General features: G+C 43.0%; 1 protein-coding gene across 6 annotated transcripts in view; it reads left to right on the top strand.

Moving 5' to 3' along the window:
* ROCK2 (Rho associated coiled-coil containing protein kinase 2) overlaps positions 1–16,131 on the top strand; it is a 167,470-nt gene that overhangs the window by 92,183 nt on the left and 59,156 nt on the right. For all 6 annotated transcript variants that reach the window (XR_003999485.1, XM_030555424.1, XM_030555423.1 and 3 more), the window contains exons 6-8: positions 5,052–5,196; positions 13,213–13,351; positions 15,612–15,703. Coding sequence is in view for 5 of the 6 variants with exons in the window: in XM_030555424.1 (XP_030411284.1) it covers positions 5,052–5,196; positions 13,213–13,351; positions 15,612–15,703 (376 nt within the window). In the remaining variant the exon portion in view is untranslated. The remainder of the gene's footprint in view (positions 1–5,051; positions 5,197–13,212; positions 13,352–15,611; positions 15,704–16,131) is intronic.

The raw sequence follows: 16,131 nt of genomic DNA on the forward strand, positions 1-16,131 counted from the left end.
CTTCACTCCGCTTCGCACTGAACACCGACTCCCAGTACTGATGTACAAGACGTGGGCTACATGGAGGTAATTAAAACTGAAGATGAGAAAAAAGCCCTCGCCTTCCAGTAGAGGCCTCTTCTTCCTCCTGCTCCCTCCCAGACAAGAACATATTGGGACCGAGTGGCTCACTGCCGCAAGGTGACTTTAGAGCCCATCAGGAGTTTCTGAAGCGGGTAGCAGCTAATCTGGGGCTAGAGACTGAGGAGCTCTAGGAATTCTCTCTCTCAGCCTCATTGACGTTCTAGATGCAGCAGCACCATTTAAGGCGGCCCTGCCCATTTACAAGTTGGTAATAAGTCTGGTCAGAGCCCTGTGGCAGACCCTGTCTTTTCTCCCTCCCACTTTGGAGAGGTATGGCTTCAACAGCCAGCCCATTTCTTGGCTCCACCACTGAGACAGGACCTGTACAAAAGAAAGGGCAGAGGTTGCAAGCGCTATCAGTTGCTCCCATCCACCTCAATCTCGCTGCCGGGTTGCATAGCTACTCCGTTGGACCCAAGCAGGCTTTTAGAAGGTGCGCCTGAGGGCGCTATACCAGTTTCCACCTTGGATCCTTGCTCCTCCTGTGTTTTTGGACTGACTCTCACTTCAGTTTGGCATGTTCCCACATCACATCAGGCCACTTGGTGCTAAGTACAGTGGTGTATGGTTATACTCTGCAGTTTTCATCCACTCCTCATCCCTGTCTCTCTTTAGTGACCCTTCTCACAAGCAACTCCTACTCCAGGAGCTGCAGATCCTCATATCAGTGGGGGCTATGGAAGGAGTACCTTGAAAACTGAGAGTGAAAATTTTACTCTCGATATTTCCTAATCCTAAAGGCCCAGGCGGGCTTTTTCCCCATCCTGGATCTGCATCGCCTCAAGAATTAACTCAAGAAACTAAGGTTCTGCACGGTCTCCCTGGCCTCAGTCATTCCCTCCCTGGATCCAGGGACCCTCAACTTGAAGGACACTTATTTTCACATTTCTATCTTCCATGGGCACAGAAGATTTGTCAGATTTATTATAAACCAGACTCCTTACCAATTCACCATTTTCCCTTTTGGCCAGTCCTCAGCCTCCTGGGTTTTTACGACAGACATTGTGGTGGTAGCTGCCTTTCTCAGAAGGCGGGGCACTCTAGTCTACCCATATCTCAACAACTGGCTGATCAAGGGTCATTCAGAGGCTCAAGTAAAGAAAAGAAAAGTCCAAGCCACCTTCCAAGCACTGGGCCTGTTAGTAAACAAACAGAAGTTGACTCATTACAGTACAGAGAATAGAGTTTATCATGGCAATGCTTGACTCAACTCAGGCCAGAGCATTCCTTCCAAGGGCGTGATTCCAGACTTTGTCAGGCCTGATATCCAAGGTCATGGCTTAACTGATCACAACATCTTGGGTTTTCCTCAAGCTACTAGGACACATGGCCGCGTGCACTTACATGTTATGGCACGCAAGGCTGTGCCTCAGGCCTCTGCAGACGTGGTTAGCTTCAATGTACTCTCTGAACAGTCACTACTTGGACTCTGTTCTTGCTGTTCAAGCCCCAATCCTTGCCTCGCTTGACTGGTGGAAGGACCCCCAGATGGTAATGGCGGACGTTCCCTTTGTCACACTCCAGCCATCAGTGTCCTTAGTTTCGGACCCTTCAAACCTAGGTTGGGGAGCCCACCTTGATTAACTCAGGGCCTATGGTCCCAGGAAGAACTTTCCTTGCACATAAATGTCTGGAAGCTTGGAGCCATCTGCTTGGCTTGCCAAGTGTTCCTTCCCCAGATCGCATGCAAGGTAGTTTTTTTTTAATTTTTTAAATTTTTTAATGCGGGTACTGACAGCACCATAGCCATGTTCTCCATCAGTAAGCAGGAAGGAGCATGCTCCTCCGCCTTCTGTCAGGAGGCCATCTGTCTATGGGACTTCTGCATGAAGAACTCCATCCACCTCAATGCTTCTCATCTTCTGGAAGCCTGGAATGCCCTGGGAGACTACCTCAGGCAGGTATTTCTCCTCTGACCATGAGTGGTCCCTTTACCCAGAGGTCATCAGGTTCCTCTTTTAAAGGTGGGGAATCTCTCTAGGTTGACCAGTTTGCAGCCAAGCAAAACTGGAAGTGCCATCAGTTTTGCTCACTGCATTGGGCACAGCCTGAACTCTCATGCCTTCCTGCTTCCATGGACAGAGCTCTTATTCTACGCATTTCTATCAGTTCCTCTGGTTCACAAGGTGCTTCTGAAAGTCAATCGAGACAAGGTGAGAGTTATTCTTATAGCCCTGGCATGGCTGCACCAACACTGATTTGGTACACTGCTAGACGTATCCAATCAAAACTCATGGGCCCTCCCTTTGAGCTGCTAGCATTGTGCTCTCTGTTGCTTCTCTCCTGGAAGGTCACCTTCCTGGTAGTGTTTACCTCAGCTAGATGGGTCTCTGAAATCAGGATCCTGACATCAGAACCACAGTACACCTTGTTCTTCAAAAAGAAGGTCCAGCTGCACCCCCATGCAGCCTTTCTGCCAAAGTTTTGCTGTTCCATAGCAACCAGGGCATTTTACTGCTAGTCTTCTTTGCGAAGCCTCACAAGAATTCAGAAGATCAGTGGCTTCACTCATTGGATGTTAGGTATCTCCTTGCCTTCTACCTTGAGAGGACTAAACCATTCCACAGATTCACACAACTCTTTTGTGGCAATCGCAGAGAGAGAATGAAAGGCCTACTAGTTTCAGCCCAGAGACTATCATCCTCGATAACCTCCTGTATTTGAGATTACTGAAAGCAATCCAATCTAAGACATCTGCAGGGCTGCAACCTGGTCATCAATGCATACCTTCTCATCCCACAATGCCATCACCCAACAGTCTCATGACGACGTGAGGTTCAGGAGAGCAGAGTTGCAGTCCTCTTCTGCATGAACTCTGAGCCCACTGCCTTGAGTACTGCTCGAGAGTCACCAAATGTGGAATGGACGTGAGCAGGCACTCGAAGAAGAGAAAACAGTTACTGACCTTCAGTAACTATTGTTCTTTGAGATGTATTGCTCATATTCATTCCATCACCCACCCTCCTACCCCTCTGTCAGAGTTAACTGGCAAGAAGAAACTGAGATGGTGTGGGGTTGGCGGCGCCCCTTATACTGGCGCATAAGTGTGGGGCACCAGAAGGCACTGGAGCTGACTCAATGGATACCACTGAGGGAAAAATCTACAGCAATGGTACACGCAGCGTGTACATACCTAATGTGGAATGGACGTGAGCATCACATCTTGAAGAGCAACAGTTATGGAAGGTCAGTAACCATTTTTATGCTATGCTTATTTTTAAAGGGTTCCTGATTTTGAACCAAAAGAATACTAGTTCAGCAGTATATTTTAAAGGATTGGTGAACAAAGACAGCTGAGAGCATTGTAAAGCTCTATTGTTAATCAGAGCTAATAGTAAAACAGTAATATGTATGAAATTATACTGACCCACAAAGTTGAGGGGACCTATCAGTAATTTCTTTGGGGGGTACAAAAATAGTAACCATAAGATTACTCATATGTTTTTTCTACTAAGGAAATTAAACTGTAATAAGACTTTTAATTCCTTTCTAAAGTCTGAAGTGTTCGCATTCGTGTAAGTAATTGCAGCAGAAACTCCAGGATTGGATTGGGAATCAAGACTGAACTACTATCTGACCCCTAGAAGTTAGGGTGGTTTTTTTTTTTAAATACTTTAAAGTTTAAGTCTTTATTGGCTTAGATGGTCTCAGACTGAATGGAATGGAGGAAATATTTTATATAAGAAGCTGTAGAATCAGACACAGGAACATAGTTCTGGAATGTCTCCAAATCCTGAGGACGTCCCCGTTGTAAAAATATATTGATGTTTGCAGGATGACTTCTGTAAAACATGCCTCCCTAGCACCCATTTTTCTTTTCTAGCTCTGAGTTTCTTTACCAGTAGTGTGTATTCATAGTTCATATATATAAAGAGCCCAGAAAAATAGCGGCATGGATTTGAGGGGGTTGGAAAGGAGGAATCTTATTGTTCTTCTTCGAATGCTTGTTCACATCAATTCCAGTCGGGTGTGCACGCTGCCCTACGGATTTCCTGTATCAGGACCTGGGCAAGGAACGCAGCTGATGAAGCTTGTGCCCTTGTGGAAGAGCCTTAAGAGGGGGGGCTGGGACCTTAGCCACTCATAACATGCAGATACAGGCCATGATCCAGGAAGATAATCTTTGAGATGAGACCAGGAGTCCTTTCATTCGGTCTGCCACTGCCACGAACAGCTGGTTCGACCTCCTGAACAGCTTTGTGCACTTGATGTAGAATGCTAAAACCTGCCAAACATCCAATGACTGCAGCCTTTGCTCTTGGGTACTCTTGTGGGGCTTGGGGTAGAAGACAGGTAGAAAAATGTCTTGGCTACTATGAAATTGTGACACTACCTTAGGGAGAAAGGCCGTGTGAGGTCTGAGTTGTACCTTGTCCTTGTGGAAGACTATGTAGGATGTATCGGAGGTAAAGGCCTTTAACTCTGATACTCTCCTGGCTGATGTGATGGTGACCAGGAAGGCTGCCTTCCATGACAAGTTGAGAAGGGAGCAAGTCACCAGCAGTTCGAACTGGGGATCCCATTAATCTGGAAAAAGAACAGGAGTACTTGTGGCACCTTGGAGACTAACAAATTTATTTGAGCATAAGTTTTTGTGGGCTACAGCCAACTTCATCAGATGCATAGAATGAGGCTAAGTAGGTTGGGCAACTCCCACCTTTTCATGTTCTCTGTATGTATATATATCTCCTCACTATATGTTCCATTCTATGCGTCCGATGAAGGAGTTACCAGGAATAATCATTTTGTCAGAAACCACTTCTAGAATAAGAACTTTTGGAGGCCTTAAATGTTTCCCAAACTACTTACTTTGGGACATGTTTTTCTCAAAATAACATAAATGGGTTAATTTTAATTTTGGTGAAGTACTCTGTTTATTGTATTGTTTCAATTAAATGGATTAATTGCAATTTTTTGCAATTACATAGACTGGTATGGTGCGCTGTGATACAGCTGTTGGAACACCTGACTACATATCACCTGAAGTCTTGAAGTCACAAGGAGGTGATGGCTGCTATGGACGGGAGTGCGATTGGTGGTCTGTAGGAGTTTTTCTCTTTGAGATGCTTGTTGGTAAGTAATAATTTAATTCATTAATTCCCCCCCCGCCCCCCGGAAACTTCTGTTCAAGAACTTTTGAGATTCAATTATCCTTATATAGCAACAAGTAAGACATATGGGTGCATCAAGACAGTTCAGGCTGTGATTGCTTCTGCTTTTGGCTAATTCTTGTACTCTCCAGTCAGGATTTTCCATTGTACATGTAACATGGACCATTAGGACATGTAATGTATTTGAATATTAGAGCCATTATAGAGGACCCTAGCCATCCCAGGTTGTAAACCAGCCTTATAGTCTAGTATCCGAGCACTAGTGAGGAGTCTGGAACTGAGCATGATTCTTCACTATCCATACCAGCATGTTCTGGGAACACTGCAGGAACAAATATATTTCTAAGGTTCTGGGGCAGGAAAGCTCCTTCCACGTCTGCAGTCATTGAAATTTTAGTTCCTCTGAGGATGAAGAGAATTTGACTAATGAAGGCTAATTACTAAGTTGCATCCCAGGAACAATTTAATCAATGTACTTTAATAGTTAATGTGTTAAGTCTGTCCTGTAGTGCCATGACAGAACATCATTTTCATTTCTATTTTGTGGTTGGGACCTCTTTTCTCTCCTCCAGTACACTATCAAATGAAATGTGGGGAACACCAGTATTTTGAGAATCTGAGTTTTTATCGTTGAGGGACTCACTAGCTCATTTTTTTCCTATAATGTGGGGTTTCATTTGGGAGAATTAATGATACTTCATGCTTTGTATATATTTTCCTCTCCTATGGCCCATCTTGTTTGTGATGCTTCTAATTACCACATTTCTCCATCTCTATTAATCCCTCCACCCCCTTAGTCCTCAACCTCATTTCCTTCTCTTCTGCATGCTATTCTCTTTGCTTCTTTCCTGTTTGGTTCAGTGCGTCTTTTGGAACCATGGAAATATAGGGTTGAAAGGGACCTCGAGATTCTCCCTGCACAGAGGCAGGACCAAGTATACCTAGACCATCCATGACAGGCATTTGTCTAACCTGTTATTAAAATCCTCTAATGGCTGAGTTTCAACAACATCCCTTGGTAACCAATTCTAGTACTTAATCACCCTGATAGTGAGAGAGTTTTTCCTAATATCTAACCTAAATCTCCCTTGCTGCAGATTAAGCTGTTTACTTCTTGTCCTACCTTCAGTGGACATGGAGAACAATTGAACACCGTCCTTTATGTAACAGCCCATAACGTATTTGAAGACTGTTATCAGATTCCTCAAAGTCTTATTTTCTAAAGAAGAAAACATGCCAGTTTTTTTTACCCTTTCCTCATAAGTCAGGTTTTATAAACCTTTTATCATTTTTGCTGCTCTCCTCTGGACACTCGAATTTGTCCAAATCCTTCTTTAAGTGTGGCACCCAAAACTGGACACAGTAGTCGTCTGAGGCCTTATCTGTACTAAGTAGAGCAGGACAGTTACCTCCCAGGTCTTCTGTATGACACTCCTATTAATGCATCCAAGAATGATATTAGCCTTCTTTTCATAGCTGCATCATGTTGTTGACTTGTATTCAGTTCCCTGAGATCCTTTTCTGCAGTACAACTGCCTAGCCAATTATTTCCCATTTTGTATTTGTGCATTTGATTATTCCTTCCTAAGTGTAGTAATTTGAATTGTCTTTATTGAATTTCATCTTTTGGTTTCAGACCAATTATCCAATTTATCCAGGTTGTTTGGAGGACAGGATTAGAATTCAAAAGTGCTTGCAACCCTTCCTAGCATGGTGTCTTCTGCAGATTTATAAGCATCCTCTTCACTCCTTTCTCCAATTCATTAATGAAACTATTGAATAGTACTAGACCAGAATACACCCTGTAGGATCCCACTAGATAAGTCCTCCCAGTGTGACAGGAAACCACTGATATCTTGGTCTTTCAACCAGTTGTGCACACACCTTTCAACAATTTGATCTAGACCACATTTCCGTAGTTTGCTTAGAACATAAGAACGGTCGTACTGGGTCAGACCAAAGGTCCATCTAGCCCAGTATCCTGTCTACCGACAGCGGCCAATGCCAGGTGCCCCAGAGGGAGTGAACCTAACAGGCAGTGATCAGGTGATCTCTCTCCTGCCATCCATCTCCATCCTCTGACAAACAGAGGCTAGGGACACCTTTCCTTACCTGTCCTGACTAATAGCCATTTATGGACTTAACCGTCATGAATTTATCCAGTTCTCTTTTAGACGCTGTTATAGTTCTAGCCTTCACAACCTCCTCAGGTAAAGAGTTCCACAGGTTGACTGTGCGCTGCGTGAAGAACTTCCTTTTATTTGTTTTAAACCTACTGCCTATTAATTTCATTTGGTGACACCCTAGTTCTTGTATTATGGGAATAAGTAAATAACTTTTCCTTATCCACTTTCTCCACATCACTCATGATTTTATATACCTCTATCATATCCCCCCCCTCCTCCTCCAAGCTGAAGAATCCTAACCTCTTTAATCTTTCCTCATATGAGACCCTCTCCAAACCCCGAATCATTTTATTTGCTTATAAGACTGTAATATGAGATGGTGTTAAAAGCTTTACTAAAATCCCATCCATCCACTAGCCCTATCAAAGAAGGAAACTTGGTTGGGTTGGTATGATTTGTTCTTGACAAATCCATGTTGGCTATTACTTATCACCTTATTATCCTCTAGCTCAGGGATCCCCAACGTGGTGCCCGCGGGCGCATCTAAATATGCCCGTGTCCTGGCCGGCAGTGGAGCACCCGCCGAAATGCTGCCAAATTTCTGCGGCATTTTGGTGGCGACGCCTCTTGATGACGCTGCTTGCCAGCGACAAGCGGCGTCATCGAGAGGCGTTGCCCCCGAATTTCTGCAGCATTTCGGCAGCAACACCTCTCGATGACGCCACTTGTCGCTGACAAGTGACGTCATCGAGAGGCTGCACCGCCGAAATGCCGCAGAAATTCGGCGACATTTCGGCGGGTGCTCGACCGCCGCCACGGTCCTTTGTCTGGCACCCACCAGACAAAAATGTTGGGGACCACTGCTCTAGGTGCTTATAAATTGTTTAATAAATTGCTCCAGTATCTTTCCAGGTATCAGAGTTAGTTTGGCTGGTCTATTATTACCTGGGTCCTCTTTGTTCTCCTTTTTGAAGATAGTACTATGTTAGTCTTTCTCCAGTCCTCTGGAACCTCACCTTTCCTCTATGGTTATGTCTCCACTGCAACTGAAAACCTGCAGCTGGCCTATGCCAGCTGACTCTGGCTTGCGAGGCTGTTTAATTTCAATGTAGACATCTGGACTTGGGCTGGAACCCAGAGTCCAGGGCCTTGCAGGATCGGAGGGTCCCAGAGCTCGGGCTGCAGCTCAAGCCAGAACGTCTACACCTCAATTAAACAGCTCCATAGCCCAAGTCCTGGGAGCCCTAGTCAACTGACAAGGGCCAGCATCAAGTGTGTAATTACAGTGTAGTCATTCCCTATGAGCACTCCAAGGCAATCACTAATGATTCCGGGATTGCTTCACCTATTACCTTTAAGGCTTGAACCTCTTAGTGTGAATTTTATTAAAGTCTGCCCACTTGAATATATCTGACTTACCTAAATATTCTTTAACTTTTCATTTCCCTATGGTTTGTGCCCCTCCCCACGCTTTGTTAATATTAATTGTATTAAGCATCTGGATACAATTCTCTTCTCTTTCTTAGAGAAGACTGAAACAAAATAGGCATTAAATGTCTCAGCCTTCTTGGTGGTGTCCATTATTATTTCTTCTTCCCTGCTATGTAGTAGACCTTCACTTTCTTTTATCTTTCTCTTTTATTGCCTTACATGGCGCTTGTTAGGTGTAACTCATTTTGTGCCTTAGCCTTTCTGTATTTTGTCCCTTTTTTTTTTTTTTTTGCTATTCTTTTGTGATCATCCTTGGCAATGTGTCCATGTTTCTGTTTCTTGTAGGATTCCTTTTTGAAGAGCTTCTGATGCAGCTGTACTGGCTTTTTAATATCTTTCCTTCATATCAGGATAGTTTGCAGTTCTTCCTTCAGTATTGTCTCCTTGATAAACTGCCAGCTCTTCTGAACTCCTTTTTCCCCTTAGATTTTTTCTGTTCTCCCATCTCCTCTCCTGGGAATGATATAACTGTTTCTGTTTAGGTTTTAACCTGGTTATAGTTCCTCTGCCGTTACTGCTGATATTTCCTTTTCTCTATTCATTCTTCATGACCTTAGTTAAGGCTTTGACAGTGTGGATCATTTTGTCTCCCAGCATTAACTTAATATGGTAGTTACATGAGCCTCCCTTTCCCCCTCCTGTCCTGGATCCACTGTTGTTTGTATAACCAGTTTTTTTTGGTTGCTGATGACTGCTCCATCTCTCTACACTATCGTTCCTGCTCCTTTGTATCTCACAATAGTTTGATTGTCAGTTTGCTTTTTCCATCTACTTTCTCCTCAGACATCTTGTTTCAGCCTTTAACTACTTTACAGTCATGATACTCAACTACGTCTACTTTTTGATACCTTTCAATGACTCCTGCTTGTGCATGCTCTCTCCTTATACTGAGTTGTGGCTCAACTTTATTCAACTAAATGTTTACACATATAAGTGTTTTCTCTTAAATAAGAGCATCATCAATCTGCCTCTTTGACTTGAACCCGACAATACATATAATTGACATCTTGCTTCTCTCTAATTTACTTCTCCTGCATCTATATTATTTGTAAATGTTCTTCTCAACATTTCAGCAACATTGCCCATGTACAATACTGACTGAAGTCCAACTTCACTGAAGTCCGCATCCATACTTTCCTCTCTTCTTGCCTGGACTATTGCAGATTGCTTCTTTTCACCGCCAAGTCCCGTCAAGGATATGCAGACTATAGCTGTTTGCCTTCTCACGCACACAAAGTTCAGCTATATCATCCCCATCTTAAAACCACTCTAGTGCTACCTCATTAATTTTAGGATCCAGTTCAAAATTACATTTTCTGTTTTAAATACCTCAGTAGACCTAAGTTCTCTGTAAACTGTGCAGCAGCGCAGCAGCCTATTTAGTGCCGCGCAGGTGCTCCGGGAACCTTCCCAGCCGGGACCTGCCACAGCACGGGGAGAGGTGCCTCTCCCTCAGCCCCAACCCAGCCCTGGACATGCTGAGGCTAGGGAAGAGATGCCTCTCACGTAGCCCCAACCTAGCCCGGCCCCCAACCTGCTGCACCCCCACCCCCGCAGATGCTATGAGGAGAGAGAACTGGGGAGAATCCTCTCTCCCCGCCATAGCCCCGGAGCACCCTCTTGCACCCCAAACCCTTCATCCCTGGCCCCATCCCAGAGCCTGCACCCCAGCCCTGAGCCCCTTATCCCTGGACCCAGCCCTGAGCCCCCTCCCACATGCTAAACCCCTTGGCCCCACCCCCACCACAAGAATTTTGTTATGTGCACCAATATAAAGGTGACATGTCACACATCACTTCCATATTGGTGCACATAACAAAATTCATTCTGCACATGGGTGAGGAAAAATTAGAGGGAACACTGCAGCAGACTTGCTTTAGTTTGTCAAACTATCCTTCTTTCTATTGCTCTCCATTCTTTCTGCTAATATAACTCTGGACACTTTTTTTTTTAACACAATCCTTTGCAGCTCTTGCAGTCAGGAACAGCTGTTGAATCTCCTGGCCTTGTTGATTTCCTTATTTCAAATTTCAGCTGAAAATATCTGTTCTCTCTTGGCTCTATTTCTTCATAGCTCTGCTTCTGAGTTCATCAATTTTAATTTATATTTAAAATAAGGCTGTGGAGCATTTTGGGTTACAGTTTATATGAAAGGTGCTACACCAAATGAAATCGTATTACATTTTATTGTACATTAGATGCAAAGCTGAAGTAGTAGTTGGAAAGCAGAGAATTGAGCTGCCAAGAGAGGGATTGCCTTAGTTGAGGGGTTACTAGGGTTGTGATGAATGGCCTTGATAGGAGCCTTTTATGATGGTGCTGAAGAGAAAAGAGGAGAAAAGACCCTTTTAGAGTGAAGGAGGAGGGAGCATTGGTAGACCATGGAATCTGTGCATCTGATAGATGATTTCTGTAGGAACCAAATGAGGACTAGTTGGGAGGTCACAGCAGAGTCTGAGGGCTTGTCTACATCAGAAAGTTGCAGCGCTGGTGAGGGAGTTAGAGCGCTGCAACTTAGGAGGTGTACACATCTGCAGGGCACCACCAGCGCTGCAACTCCCTGTTTGCAGCGCTGGCCGTACTCCCGTTTTGTCTCGGATGTAGAGGATCCAGCGCTGGTGATCCAGCGCGTAATCAAGTATAGACACTTACCAGCGCTTTTCTTGACCTCCGTGGAATAAGCAGGTATCCCAGCATACCTGAGGAAGCCTCTGGTAATCAAGCTGGTCTCCTTCCCCGGCTTGCTCTCTCGTTCCCCGAACCCCCGAGCAAGCAGGTCTCCTTCCCTGCGGTTTGCTGGGTGGTTCGGGGAACGCGAGAGCAAACCGCGGCGAAGCTGGTCTCCTTTCCTGGTTTGCTCTCTCGTTCTCCGAACCCCCGAGCAAGCAGGTCTCCTTCCCTGCGGTTTGCAGGGTGGTTCGGGGAACGCGAGAGCAAACCGCGGCGAAGCTGGTCTCCTTTCCCGGTTTGCTCTCTCGTTCCCCGAACCCCCATTGAAGCCGTCCAACAGCGCTGCAGTGTGGCCACATCTAACACCACTTGCAGCGCTGGTTGCTGTAAGTGTGGCCACTCTGCAGCGCTGGCCCTATACAGCTGTACTAATACAGCTGTAACAACCAGCGCTGCAAAATTTTAGATGTAGACATGGCCTGAGAGTTTAGCATGTACATTAGTGTCAATTAATTTGTTTTCTTTCTTGAAGCCTACTTGTATTGGTTCTCTTTTATATCCTCCTCAAGAGCAAAATGGCTTCTGTGTATTAGTTTGTAGAGACTAATACACCTTCCACATGGTGAAAATGTTCTAATTGCTGATAATTTATTGAGTCTGTTAAATCAGAATGCTTTTTTTTTCTGCTGAATGTTTTTCTGCTGAGGGACAAAATAGGTAACTTAGTCACTAAACATATTCCTCAGGTTTCTTTTTCATTAAAGTGTGTTTCAACTCTGAAAGAGAATTATGTAAAAATGGCCACTTCTTGGTCAATGGATCTGTTCTTTTTGCATATTCAGAGTGTTAGCTGATCACTTTGGTGACAAATACATTTTGAGTGCTGTTTGTTCTTGTTAGGCCATGGCTACACTGGCACTTTACAGCGCTGCAACTTTCGCGCTCAGGGGTGTGAAAAAACACCCCCCTGAGCATTGCAAGATACAGCGCTGTAAAGCCTCAGTGTAATCAGTACTGCAGCGCTGGGAGCGCGGCTCCCAGTGCTGCAAGCTACACCCGTAAGGGATGTGGTTTACGTGCAGCGCTGGGAGAGCTCTCTCTCTCAGCGCTGGCGCTCTGACTACACTCACGCTTCAAAGCGCTGCCACGGCAGCGCCCCCGCATGGCAGCGCTTTGAAATTTCAAGTGTAGCCATACCCTTAGAAGTGAAGAACTGACCCCACTAAGAATTAATTGTGAATTCTATTCCATAATATGCATCAACTGAACTGTTTAATGGTTCCAATCAATTACTCCTATCCAAGTCCCTTGAAATTAGTGGATTTACAAAGGTGTCACTGATGGCATAATTGAAAGACACTGTATGAGTATGACAGATCTGTTTTGGTGTGCAGAAACTTCAGTAATGATGGTAGAAATATCCTAGCTTGATTCCCCTGGGCATAGGCTTGGTTTGTAGTGCGGGTATTTAGGGTGAAAAAAGTTTTTGTTGTAAACAGAGTACATGTGATTTAAAAAAAAAAAAGAGATACAGTGAGCATGGATCAACCAATCCCATTTTTATAGAGCTACTTTTCAGAATAAGCCTGAACTTTATAATTTATAGGTCTGCTTTCCTCTTTCTCTGTTTTATCTTAAAATACTTAAATTTTAAATTTAAAATCTTAACATTTATGCATGTTTTATTTTAGGGGACACTCCATTTTATGCAGACTCCTTGGTAGGAACGTATAGTAAAATCATGGATCACAAGAATTCATTAAGCTTCCCAGATGATGTGGAAATCTCTAAGCATGCAAAGAACCTCATCTGTGACTTTTTAACTGACAGGTAGGTGCGTCTACTATATTTGTACAATCTCTCTTATAGTGAGTACAAACACACGGTATCCTAGAACAATGGATTCCTTTCCCTTAATTGTGCTATCTAAATCATTCTCATTTTGTGAGACATTAACATTATCTCCTGCTTTCTAGTGGCTGACTGTTTTGCAAGCTCTATGTTATGTTTAACTAAAACTAGTGTTTTTATGCGTACTTATGTAACAATAACTACATTGTCCACACTCTTCCTAAGAATTCAAAATTGCCGCAAAGAAAATCTTCCCTAGTGCTATACAAACAAGATCCAAAATACAGTAACAATGTTTGAAATACATTGTAAGTTCCTTGAGAGTCAGGGACCGATTTGTCTTGCATTCATTAAGCACTGAGCATGTCGTTAGCGCTCAGTAAATAATTATAAAAACAATACATTATCACAAATAGAGAATTTTATGCAGAGAGTTATTCCAGTTTTCTTAGAAGAGATTCATATGCTTATTTAAATCCATTTTTTAGGTAAGAATTTACAAGTATAGCTAATTCCCCAGAAAGGGGAATGATTCTGGATGTAAACTGCTAGGCCATGTCCATGCTACAGAGTAAAATCGAAATTAATAAAATCGATTTTATAAAACAGGTTTTGTAAAATCGATTTTACGCGTCCACACTAGGGCACATTACTTCGGTGGTGTGCGTCCATGGTCCCAGGCTACCATCGATTTCCGGAGCGGTGCACTGTGGGTAGCTCAGTAAAAGAATGGGACCAATAACTTCGATTTCCGTCCACACTAACCCTAAATCGATATAGTAATATCGATTTTAGGGTTACTCCTCTCGTTGAGCAGGAGCACAGAAATCGATTTTAAGACCCCTTAAAATTGATTTTAAGTGCCTTGTAGTGTGGACGGGTACAGCGTTAAATCGATTTAACGCTGTTTAAATCGATTTAACGCTGTAGTGTGGACCAGGCCCTAGATGAGATTTCCTCTTGTGTAGTAGAACTCCTCACTGGTATTAAGCTGATGTAGCTTGTTCTTGCTCCTCAGCCACCTCCACCTCCCTCTCACCTATGCTCTGTTATGCTCATCCTCCAGTGCCATGTACTAGGACAGTCTAGGAGATGCTGTAATGACCACAAGAGCTACACAGTACAGAATTAGAAGGATAACTAATTCCCTGGTGCCCTCATACTCCCTAGTGCTGAACAGAACTTGGTCACAGTGGAGAATCTAGCCCAGTAACTGACTGTGTAGAATGATTGATTTAAAAAACAACACCTAAATAAAGAAATATGTGTCTGGTGGTATATACTAGTTCTGTATTTCAAAGAGGGGACTGTGTGGTCTGTTGAGCAAGATCTCATGCAGCTAAAGAAATATCATTCATGAAAGAGCTGCTTTAGTAGGGATTTGTCTTGTTCAAGACCTAGGATGACTGAAAGGTGGAGAGGAGGTATATGAGAAGAGTTTAATAATATAAAAGTGTCTAGGAGTACTTCCCCCATGTGTGTACATCTTCCTGTTTATATTAAATATGTGCTTCGGGGATTTATTTAAAACAGATGCCCTCTTTCTGTATACATGATCGCTACTGAAGCACTTAAAGTGACAAGAAGGAATGAGCATCTATCATGTGACTTATTTGTTCAAGTCCATAAGCTGTTTTTATGTTCTGAGAGCTATCTTAAAAGATAGTCTTATATAAAGAATAAGTTTGTTGTCCCTTCTAAAACTTGCCACCTGATGACTTCATTGCAAATTTAAGCAAATGGCATGTAAGGGTTATTTTTTAGGGGAGGAGGATAGAAGTTTTGAAATATTTATTTCACTGGGATTTTGAATAACCGTTCTGTGTACTAAGCCAGACTTCCCTTCATTTGCGTCCTAAGGTTTGTCATGTGGTTTGGCAGACTTTCTAAGTTTGCAGTTATTTTTTTTTTATTTAAAACTTGTGCCTGTGTGCTCCCTTTCTACACAAAATCTAGATGGAAAAATGTTTTACTCCACACGTGGCAGATTCAGAATTCTAGCCATTTTCGAACGTGCAGAGAGAGTGCCTGCTAAGAAACTGGGAGCATTTTTAATATGAAAAACGACAGATGAGTTGATTTTAATCAAAGTTAGCCTGAATTACATTGACTGTCCACATCTCTTTGAACCTTAATTTTGTTTAAAGTCTCTGTGCACTTAAGTGCAAGTCAGAAGTTACTTAACAAAAATGGAGTACTGATTTTTCTAATGTGAATTTGGGTTAATTGCTATGTTTAGGGAGGTGCGACTTGGGAGAAGTGGGGTAGAAGAAATTAAACAGCACCCTTTCTTTAAGAGCGATCAATGGAACTGGGATAACATTCGAGAGAGTAAGTGAACTGTAGTTTATATTTTTAACGTGTTCAATATTTGCATAAACAGCTACTGTTGATTAACTGTGTGAAATGAAAAATGTAAAACACTTAAAATATTTTTTACTGTACAAAACTGTTAAGTGAATTTTTTCTCTCTCAAGGAGTCTTGTGTCTCAAGCTGTTTTTCTTACTATTTTTCTTGTTTATAGTAAAATATATTTCAATATGGGTTCATAAATACCCCTTTTTGTCTTTTTGCCATGCTGTAAATATATAGAGAGAGCATTTGTTTGAACAGCAGAGTTTGATGATATTATTTTAACACATGACTACATAGTCAGTTGTACTTTCCTAACTTACTTACCTCCTGAAGTTGTATAAGTTTGTATGAGTACAGTCTAGCCTACCACTTTGAATAGTTTAAGTTCATAGAATTTGATTGC

The sequence above is a fragment of the Gopherus evgoodei genome, chromosome 3 (genome assembly GCF_007399415.2).
Source record: "Gopherus evgoodei ecotype Sinaloan lineage chromosome 3, rGopEvg1_v1.p, whole genome shotgun sequence".
Taxonomy (NCBI): Eukaryota; Metazoa; Chordata; order Testudines; family Testudinidae; genus Gopherus; species Gopherus evgoodei.